This window comes from Micromesistius poutassou, assembly GCF_964030765.1.
Source record: "Micromesistius poutassou genome assembly, chromosome: 4".
NCBI classification, from domain to species: Eukaryota; Metazoa; Chordata; class Actinopteri; order Gadiformes; family Gadidae; genus Micromesistius; species Micromesistius poutassou.
This window is the reverse complement of record NC_140274.1, coordinates 12,983,374-12,994,905: the sequence shown is the minus strand read 5'-3', so window position 1 is coordinate 12,994,905 and position 11,532 is coordinate 12,983,374. Positions and strand designations below refer to the sequence as shown.

The 11,532-nt window shown below is 45.5% G+C and overlaps 1 protein-coding gene across 3 annotated transcripts in view; it reads left to right on the top strand.

Moving 5' to 3' along the window:
- The first annotated feature begins 443 nt into the window (after positions 1-443).
- Positions 444-11,532, top strand: part of ets1 (v-ets avian erythroblastosis virus E26 oncogene homolog 1) — a 34,791-nt gene continuing 23,702 nt past the window's right edge. For 2 of the 3 annotated variants that reach the window (XM_084467176.1, XM_084467174.1), the window contains exons 1-3: positions 444-552; positions 1,915-2,010; positions 4,272-4,422. In XM_084467176.1, coding sequence (XP_084323302.1) covers positions 1,942-2,010; positions 4,272-4,422 — 220 coding nt within the window. In that variant the 5' untranslated portion in view covers positions 444-552; positions 1,915-1,941. The remainder of the gene's footprint in view (positions 553-1,914; positions 2,011-4,271; positions 4,423-11,532) is intronic. The other variant, XM_084467175.1, reaches the window with a different exon arrangement.

The following is an 11,532-nucleotide window of genomic DNA, read 5'->3' as shown; positions in this document are numbered from 1 at the left end:
TAGAAGGTTATTGTACATGTTCAGCCTGGGGAATTTCATGAAAAGTCCCCAGACACAACCAGAAACACATGTAGCCATGCCAGTGCACAAACACTACTTTTATTTCTAAATTCCATCAAAGGAAGTTCATTAATTTTTTGGGTTGTAGCCTACATATGGGAATCTCTAAAGAAATAGGATCATAGGACTTACTATTGAAGCACATTCAACTGATAGTATGTTGTAGGTTCAGGCTACCAAAAATAATAGACCAATGAATAACCACACTTACTCGTAGTAAAGCCTATTCATTATTTCACACCTGCAGGGAGAAAAGGGGATTTAACCTACAGAGGTCCATAGACAATCCGTAGGCACTGATTTAAAAACCACCTCCAAATTCAAATGGAACGCCGTAATAACGAGGGAGGGACTAAAAGTGTGCATGCGATTCCTTCCTCTTTGGACTCGCTGCAAGCCAGGTACACAGCATCATTACCGACCACCGTTCAGCTGTCACACGCATCAAGAGAGCGCGTTCAGTTTGCAGGAAAACTTCTCTGACCAGAGTCGGTAAGTTCAAAGTTTTTTGTGTCCACTTAGGAATCGTAGGTTAATACTGTATGACAAGACGATCAGGTGTCGTAACTTATGGTCCAGCGGCGTCTCTCATCAAACATTCTTGGCTTTGAAGTTTTGACTGAGGTTTCACTGGCTTCCCGACAGGAATTCTCTCAAGGCTTGCAGCACATTCCACTACCTGTTTAAAATTAATTTTATGTTGAATAGCAATGTCAAATCAAAAAAAAAGATGTATGTAACGTAACTTTTTCTCAAATTGGTATGTAATGTTAGCAATAAACAGTCAAATAAAAATGACTTATGAAATATGTTCTAACACGCACCATGTTAACGTTTTATTTGAGTGTCATTCATATTTTGATATTAATTGATGCCAGTATGGACTATGCTATGCCAATCAACTCACCATACTAGTGAGACGTTTTTAAGTCATTCAATCTTTTCTTTGGTTGCGATTTATGCACATCACGTTTTTGCAGTTCAAAGCATCTGAATCCCTAATGTGTTAAGATGATGAACATCTGCAGGCATTGAACGCAAGTACAGTATATATTCTATCCTCTGAATTACCAGCTGCGCACCACGGCTGCGCTAAATTGGTTAGCATATGAATATGAATAAGAGCCAAATTAATATGCAACTTGTCACTGCCCACATATGCCACTGCTTCGTTCTCTCAATAATCTCCCAGCTCCGTTCTCCAGTTGAGGCTGTTGCGAGTAAACAATGCTAAGAGATACGCAAAGTGAGTGGGAGGGGAGGAGGAGGAGGAGGAGGAGGAGGAGGAGGAGGAAGGAAAGCAGATGAGAGCTAGCATGCCACATTGTTTCTTCTTATAAGAAGAAACAATGTGGCATGAGGAAGAGGGAGGGAGAATGGGCGGGAAAGGAGAACAGGGGAACCCTGCCTGGGTCTGCTATGGCTGGATTAGTTTAGTTTAAAAATACAGATTTCTACAGCACTATTTAAAGACCATTCAGAGAATGGCAAAATTAAATAAAAGCAGGACTGTGCAACCCACGCACACAAGTACGCACACACACACACACACACACACACGCACACACACACACACACACACACACACACACACACACACACACACACACACACACACACACACACACACGCACACATGCACACATACAAGCACACAGCTGTTTACACACATGTCCACACACACACACACACACACACACACACACACACACACACACACACACACACACACACACACACACACACACACACACACACACACACACCCATCGGGGCACAGCAAGTGTAAACAGTGTGTGATAGATCGGGTGCCCGACGCTGCCATGTCTGTTTATGTGTTGATCCCTTTGACAGGCCCTGCTCCTCAAGTCCCCCCCCGCGATGAGTTACTACATGGATTCAGTTTCTGCCTACCCGCCTCTTCACCCCTGCGACCGTCTGGTTGCAATGGTAAGACCTCTCTCATAAATTACCACAATGTTACAGGCTGTCCTAGCTACCTAACAGGAGGAGGGTGGTGTGTGTGTGTGTGTGTGTGTGTGTGTGTGTGTGTGTGTGTGTGTGTGTGTGTGTGTGTGTGTGTGTGTGTGTGTGTGTGTGTGTGCGTGTGCGTGAGCGAGTGTATGTCTTGTCTTTGTCTGTGTGTGAGTGAGTGTGTGCATGTGTGGAAGGAGGGGAGAGGGGCGGCGGGTGATTCCTCGTCTCTGGATTTCATCCCCTCTCACAGGAACACATTATCAGAACATTTGGCTTGTTAACTTCACACTGTGGAAACTTTGCACCACTTTTTTTTGTGTTCTTTTTCACAATTTCGGTCAAAAGTTGGGAAATGGAGCTGTGCAAAAAAAAAAAAGAAAAGGGGACATTTATATCTTATTGAAATAGTGCTTGAGTCTTTCACAACCACACTGTGTGAAAGACGTGTTAAAGTTCCCTTTAAAATAATACATTGGTTATATCGTGACCTCACAAACCAGCCGAGTCCATTTAGAGTAACGGCGAACAGCATGTCTAACACCCAGCTAGCTGTTGTTTTCTCTCTTTGTTCCCTCACCAAGTCCTCTAACTCAGTCCAAATTGAGAGAGCCCTATGAATATAGAGCTGGGGATGGCGTAGTAGCCGGGCACATTGGGATTCCTGTCAGGTGAGCGCTTGTGAGATGAAGACGGAGAAGAGGCGCCTGCAGAAATGCTTCCATTTGTATGCAGAGCGGCAGTGCATTAGGGAGTGAGACTGAGGTTACATGCAAATGGCAACCCCGTGGTTTTCATGGGGAAACATGGAGCAGGCCAGCTGCCCTGCCCCTAATTGGCTCAGGTGGTGGGCATTGCCTTCGAAATTGAGATTACTGTATACCAGGGCAGACCTGGTCAAAAGGTGAGCCTGGGCCAATCCTCTAGCTTCCTCAAATTTACGTGAATTAGTGAAGAGGCGGAGAGGGGCGGAGGGGTAGGGGGCGCAGAGATCTGAGTTATCTTTCTCCTTCCCCATTTTCATGTTTCAGATTGTTGAATCTTTGTGCAATGTCGACAGAGGCTGTGAAATAAATAAATGGATCCCTGGAATAAAGTGTTAACAATTGAAATATTTAAAAGGAACTGGAAAATATTCAGAATACAATTCCTTAAAAATGACAATGCAATGTTGTAATTTCTCTGGGGGTTGATTAAAAATATATATGACCACAAATTCCAAGGTGTTTATTACCAACATAGGCGTATTTACAGTAAACGTTCTACTAAGTTCTGCTTATCTACCGTCTTTCACTACACAGAATACACCTGTTCCTTTTGCGCTTGTGGACCCACTCCTGTATACTTTTTTTTGAAGCATTCTCCATTTTAACATAAATCCATCAACGGCATACGACATGTCTGCCTGGCTATCAACACAGTCTACGATAACCCATAAATACTCCATGTGCCTCCCTCCATAACTATCTTACGTCTCCCCCTTGCCGACTGGACTGATAGCGGATGGCGACGGCCCAGGCAAACCCCCGAAAACCCCATAAATAGGGCTGCCCCCCCCCCCCCCCCCCCACAAACTGCTGGTCATGTCAGCAATCCATAAAGTTGTCTGGCTACTGATAAAAGTGGCAAGGCTTTAACACAGGCCCTCTTATCAGTTTAGCAGTCCGTCTGTTAAGAGAGTCCGTTAATCAGTCAGCCCAGCCACAAGCCAGTCAGTCTGTCTGTCTCCTTCGCTTTCTTTTTCTCTCTGGGGTATTTAATGGTCAAGCACTCATTTTTGTATGCTCCTGATGCAAGAACATTCACACCAGTTATATAATGTATACCATGTAACCCGATGGTTATGTAAAATTGAGCACAATTCACGTTTGATTTATATAATTTTCTTTCATTCAACATCCTCGAGAGGTTAAACATGAATGGCTGGCTATCTGTATGCCCGGTATGGATGAAGTCTATAAATAGCATTTTATATCTCCCTGGGTCATTCACCCAACTGACTTTACTCCCACTCTTTTTTTGCACCTTCTTTCATAAACATCTCTGTGTAAGGCATGATTAAAAACATACATCTTAGAGTAACAGGATTAGTCAAATTGAACACTGGCGTCAATCCCTAAAAGGAAAATGACAAGGGACACTGTCTTTGTATGCACATAGGATCTATGGAGTCATGATAATAACACAGGATGTCATTTATTATTTTGATACATTTCTACCTTCCTATATGTCTCCAGCAGAGGCAGAGTGGAGGTGTGGCCGCGGGCCCCCAGACCCACTTCCCAGGCGTGGTTCACCCCCAGAAGCCGGGCTGCCCCTCCCAGCCGCCCTACCCCCAGGATGTCTCCTGCCAGGAGGTGCCCAACGGACACGAGCTCTGCCCCACAGGTACGCCACACAGACAGGTGAAGGTGTAGCCTCGTTGGCTCAGATAATCGCAGGCTATGGTGTGTCACCCAAACATTAAAGCAGCATTCTCATAAATGCCGGATGAGTCAACGCGAGAAGCCCAGAAACCCTCTATGGGATGGGAAACACCTTTTGTGACACCATGTGGAAAGCATTGTGTTTTTTTTGCCGGTTCACTTTAGCGGACAAAACATATTTTCCATCCAATGACTGTGAGTAAACAAATGGAATCCCACCCACGTACATCCAGTGTTTCGCTCTGGCAAAAAAAAAAAGAAAAGAAAAAGAAAATAATGCCTAACACAAATGGGAACAGGCACACATTTTCACCCCTCATTACAGCCTTTACGGCCCACACTGTGCCTTCGTGGCCGGGTGTTAAGGGTCTGCTGCTCCGGGGATGGCCAGTAAGGTTAACCCTCAGGGCAATGCCTTTACCAGATGCCTCTTTATCCCTCGTGCTCTCCTCTGCCCCGTCCTCACCCCAACCCCTCATCCCCCTACCTCCTCCCCCGTGCTTTGGGGACACACAACCAAATACCCTGCATTCTTCCTGTTTTCGGTTCCCTGTTTTGTTTTGTTTTTTCAGACTCCTATAATGTATTTCCCTTGGTTTATTTTAAGCGGGAACATTCCTCCCAGTGCGTTTGCCTGTGTTTGACTACTGCGTCCCCCCGTCCTCAAGAGTGATGGATGCTCGCAGGCTGGGACACACGCCACGGGGGGGGGGGGGCCGGGTGGGGGGGAGGTGGCCGCTGGAGAGGAGAGGAGGGGAGGGGTCCAGCTTTCTTCCGTCACCTCCCTAGGCTGTATGTAGGGGGGCAAGGTGGGGCTCCAAGGGGCGGTCGTCTCTTTCCCAGGCCTGCGTCGGGTCTCCAGGGAGATGGGAGAGTGCGTGAGGGCGCAGAGCTGTGGGTGACCATGTGTTTGTGTGTGTTTGTGCGTGTCTCCATGTATATTGAGTATCCATGTGTGTGAGAGAGAGAGAGAGAGAGATAGAGAGAGAGAGAGAGAGAGAGAGAGAGAGAGAGAGAGAGAGAGAGAGAGAGAGAGAGAGAGAGAGAGAGAGAGAGAGAGCGAGTGTGAGCCTGGATTTGATGGGATTTGCTGATGTTTGTTGCCAGAGGCACACTCCTTCGGAGCCTCCACTTCATTGGTCCCAGTGCTAAACCATTGACATAAACACTGACGAGTGGAAGAAAATGACCGAGGGTTGAACTCCAACCACACACACACAAGCACAAACACACACACACACACACACACACACACACACACACACACACACACACACACACACACCCTCCCAAAAGGCAGATTAGGCAAACCAAAAGTCATAGGGCAACCTGTAAACATCATGAGTGTCATATGGTTGCTAGGTTGATGGGTGGTGCCACCAAGACTGGTGTGAATCCAGTTAGCAGAGCTGTGAACACTCCCTAGCACCATCCAGCCTAACCCTCACACCTCATTAGTGCTTCCTTGACACATTCCCATTAATGGGGGACTCATCATGTAGAAATGTGGTCCATACAGAATCAAATTTTCATGCTGAAGTCATATTTGTCCTTGAGACACGAGGGGTATGGAAATGTAGTAGACGTGCTTTTCGTAATGCAATGTCCCACCCACAATGCAACACTAGATTGGAGTTGCAACACTCTTGTGACAATAAGCTTCTTCACAAACTCTTAACAAGTAGTTTGGTTATAGAGTAGTCACAAGTCTTCATTTTAACTTTACACTTGCTGGGGGTTGAGAGAAAATGTGAGTGGTGATGATCCACACTTTGAAATAGTTATGTATTCCAAGAGCGATCATTCACATCTGGTTGCCTACTACTACTTAATATGTTTCTGGGAAGTAAGTGGCCAGATAAACAGGTGATCCCCTTTTACATTTTAGGAAACCCCCCTCCCCTGACAAAATGGCTATGCTAGTTCTTCTTACTTTGTTAAATGAGGTACACGTGAAATGAGTGTGTGTGTGTGTGTGTGTGTCTGAGACGGAGAGCAGAGCAGATGGGAGGCGAGGATGTTGTATGTAGAAGGACCATGCTTGGCCCACTGTCACACACACCACTTCCTGACAACAGCCATGCCACACTGGTGTTTACACAAACCTTGCCCCCCCTCGCCTCATCGCCACGCCCCAAGGCTGCCTTGGCCTATTGTCAACCCTGTGTGTGTCAGTGTGTGTGTGTGTGTGCGTGTGGTTAATAAAATATAAAAAGCAGACAAAAATCCTCCACACATTCATATATATATATGTATATATATATATATATATATATATATACACACACACACAGACCACCATTCCCCATTCATACTCCCACCATCTTGCATTGATGCACACTCCACATGTTCATTCACTAAATCCAAATGGTGGGCTTCACCATGTATTGTATTACAGAATCCTCCCATTCATTACAAAGGTGGGTGCACGTGGACACACACACACACACACACACACACACACACACACACACACACACACACACACACACACACACACACACACACAGTCTCTCTCTCTCCTGCTCGCTCGCTCTGTCAGGCACCCGTGGGTTCACTGTACACTTAAACATGCACTCCCGTTTAGTACAGGCCAACACAGCTGTGATCTGGCACCCAGGGACCATTGGCCTGCGCTTTATTTGATTTGACAGCTGGACAGTTGCAGAAAGGAGAGAGAGAGAGAAAGAGAGGGAGAGAGAGTGCGAGGGAGAGGTGGATTTAGAAAGAGAGGGATACGAAGGAGGGAATAGTCACAGGCCTGGGACGCTGGCTGGTGGGAGGAGAGAAAAGTGGGAGGGGAGTTGATGATGTGGAGCTAGTTTAAGCGGAGGAGGAGGAGGGGGGGCCTGGGGGGGGGAGGGGGGGCAAGGGGTTTGCCTGTGATAAAGGGCACGTCCTCTCGGGCGCAGGCTCATTTTTTTCCCTTCTATTTCTAAAAGTAAACAGGCCGCCTGCGGGGGTCTGGGGGGTTATGGGAAAGGAGGAAACAGTGATGCTAATCAGGACGCTCCACACTTCCCCCTCCAACAATAAAACAAAACAAGAAGGGAGAGACGGAAAAGCTACAGACAATTCTGGAGGGGCAGGGGCTACGCCACTGCTGAGCCCCCCCCCCCCCCCCCCCCCCGCCTCGTTAGTGCAGCCAAACTGGGACCACTCATTTGGACGCCCCAGCAGTGAATGAAGTTCAGCCTATTTGTCAATTGTCAGAAGTAGAACAAACAGTAATAATAACTTGACTGTTTTTATGACCTTATGATGTTCTTTTTGTTTGAATGTTGTAATCTTTCTTTCGTCATTGTGAGAATGGTTTTGGGTCACATCTGAATGTGACCCAACTCAGTGGTGATTGGCACAGCAATGGGATCCGTTAAATATGACCATCAAGTATCACTTTATCTAATAACACTGGTATTGTTATTAATAATACACTATGGGTTATTAGAACCCCGGTGATTTCCAAGGCCTGTGAGTGTAATTGTGATGGTTTCTTTTTTTTCTTGAAAAAAGGAATGAAATCATCTTGTCTATAGGGGGCATCATCGCCACGATAGTGCTGCTTTTTCACATTTCACTATTGTAATTCAAGGAAGTGATAAGACGGAAGCTCCACTTGCATGCTCGATGACAAATTGCACAGCACTTCAGTTACAGAACATGCTGTTCCTAATGGCACGCTGTCCGTAAGCATTGATGAGGCAAGCCATGCCAGCTCATTGGGGAGGGCGGAGTTTTAACTGTTCCACAACCTCCTATTGTTTTAATGTTTTAAATTGTTGAGTAATATCTCCTCACCTTTGACAGTGAGTCAGCCAGTATACTCTACATAATTAACAATGCATCCGAGTCATGTAATATATTAACCAGGATACAATTTTCTTAGAAAATAAAATGTATGCATTTATGGATATCAACTATTGATGCTGTTGAACAGAGCACTGCCAATAAAAGAATGGGAACTGTTTTCCCTTCCCCAGGTTTTGTTTTACTGCATTTTACTACAGTAAGCTGTAACTCATACCTCAAACACATATTCTGAGGAACAAATTAAAACATAAGGCTGGCTATTTTATGACGGCAAGGTTTTTTTCTTTCCTTTTTTTGGGTAGTGCCTCTTTATCTGTGAGCTATTTAGCCTCTGAGAGAGGGAGGGAGGGAGAGAGAGAGAGGAAGGGAGGGAGGGAGGGAGAGAGGGAGGGAGGCAGGGCAAGGAGACGGGAGGGAGGTCTGGGAGGTAGAGTAACTCAGAGGGGGTGGGGATAATTGAATTATCTGCACAATGGAGTGATGGGGGGGCACGTGGTGCCACTAATGGAAGAAGAGATGTCCTTTTTGCGAAGCTAATTGTTCAGAAAAGAGCTGTGCCTTTGTTCAGGGAGGCCTTACTGCTCACCCGGTGCACTTAACCGTATGCACACACTCAGACACACTGTCGGGTACGCGCACATACGGTTTGAATGCACGCACGCACATACATTGAGGGAAAAACGGGCACGAACGTGGACACAGAAACGCAGAAATTCATATACACACAGACACACACACACACACACACACACACACACACACTGCAAGTGTCCCGGCTAAGCCTCTGATCTCAGCAGGAGTGTATATGTAGCCTGTGGCATGGTTTGAGACAGCAGCCTCTACAGAGCTATGACTGAGCTGTAGAGGCCACAAGGAGCCCACTGTTTTACTGTCTCACTGTCTACTATGTGGGTGTGTATTTGTGTGAGAAAGTTCTGTAGGTGTATTGGATAGATGAACATATTTGTTTTTGTGGTTGATAAGTCTAAATTGCACTCCTTTTGTACACGTTTTTACGTGTCTAGCTGTCTAGCTGTCTAGCGTGGCTATTACACAACACGCAACACGCCTAAACCCATTCTTTTTTTCTATTTAAACTGTCAAAAAAACCTTTTGTCACAGATTGTTTTGAGGGAAGCACTGTTAACACCAACAGAAAACACCATTGAACAGCTGTAGGGATGTCTTTATGGAAAATAAATTGTCAGTTGACATAGCAGGTGTAATGCTTACATCTGTGGATTAGGGCTAAGCAGACATAACAGATGTGCCAGAGAGAAGAAAAAAAGGGACAAATAAGAGATAGATAGAGAAAGTGAGAGAGAGAGAGAAATGGAGAGCAAAATAAACCCTTTAGATATGGGTGCTCAATGGTAGGGCTAATGTGTAAAGCCAGCTAACTGTCAAAACCATGGCAACAGCATATGCCAGGTGAGGCAAAGACATGAGGAACTAAATCTCACATGTTGCCTGATAGGGGCCGTTGCTGCTGGAACAGACTTTTACAACATAGGGGCTTTTCTGTTATAAGAAACACTAGAAAATCCATTGTCCAAAAAGGAAAAGCCAGTTTGATCCGGAACAATCGTTTTTATTGTTTTTTCTGAGTGCCATACAAAACTTTGAGAATAGACGTTAGTACCACGATTGAACTCAAGATATATATCGTTTGAATGATCTGCCGTCATAAAAGGCCACAGCAAAGAATGCATTCATGCATGTACTACTACTAGTACTGAGATGTCTGGCCAATGTTAGAGAATATTATCTTCTTATGGAATTCTGACCCAAAGCCTTTTCTTAAAGCGCTTGTTTACATCATTATGATATGTTATCAAGTCATCTACATGGTCCTTACCGAGGGATGAAACAAAAATGTGGGTAAGGGCCTACAACATTTTCTCGGAAGCCGCGTACAGTTATATGGGTTTCATGCCCAGAAATCACCATGAGTGTGAAACCCCAAGTATTTAAAGTGCCGTCCCCGTGGACTGCCAGTACTGGACATTAGTCAGCAACACCATTTAACGCCTAATGACCACCCCCAGGGCAACAAAGAGCCCGGGCTGTCCTCTCTACAGCAGTACTTCATTAACACACAACAAAGAGGGCCAGTGAGAGGGTGAGGGAGAGGCTGACTGACAGACTTACTGACGGAGATAGACTCAGGGACGTCTCAAACAACAGCCCTTCACTTCTTCTATATCCACTAGTCTGTCTGTCTGTCTGTCTGTCTGTCTCTCTGTCTGTCTGTCTGTCTGTCTGTCTCTCTGTCTGTCTGTCTGTCTGTCGGTCTGTCTGTCATCGGTCTGTCTGTCATCTGTCTGTCTGTCGTCTGTCCGTCTGTCTGACATACACACAGTACAGTGCAGCCCCCCATCAACCACAGCCCCCACCCGCACTCTTCTCGTAGAATCTTCCTCCGATGCCCCAATCTAGACAGTGAAACCCGAGCAGGGCTGCTAATGGAGCCGCTGTAGGACGGCTGGTTTGAAGATCCATACGTGATCAATATCCCATGCTTCCAGGCCTCCATCCAGACGTCCCGCTTGGAAGTACATGCGCACATGCCGAAGTATCTTACAGACTTAACAGAGACATGAACCGTATTGACTTTCCCTAACCAGGTTACTTTGAATGGAGGTGGAGCCGTGGAAAAAAAAAAACATTAACAACGTGGTTTTTCATTTATGGTTAGGCCTATTCCCTTTTTGACACTAGAATATGCATTTTGAGTGATAATGTAAAATAAAATGTAGGCTATATCACGTGTGCTGATTATTCCCGTGACACTACATTAGAGCAAGACCCAAAGTCTAAACAAGGCAAGACAGAAGAAGCATATGAACAGCCTGTTAGACCATGGGCATATTGAATTACGATTGATTTGGGTAGGGTGACAGAAATCATTATGGGTTTTGTGAAGACATTGTATATGCCAATGTACCTGCAATGTAGTTCTGTGGGGCAGAAGACATTAAGTATTTTATTGATCAGTATAAGCCAGGGTGAACAGGAAATACTCTGGAGGTGTTTATTGGGCAGACTTGCAAGTTACGAGCACGCGTGGACCTGCTGAATTGGACACAGACGACCCCCCTTTAGCAGCGAAGGATTATTTTTGCTTAACCAAAGAACAAGCACACCAAATCAAAGCAATGCATTCGAGATCGTTGGTATGCGGTTTGATTTCGTTCAGTGCGAGACGGTGGTCCTTTTTGAATATGAATATTTCAAACATTGTTGTACCATAATTTATATA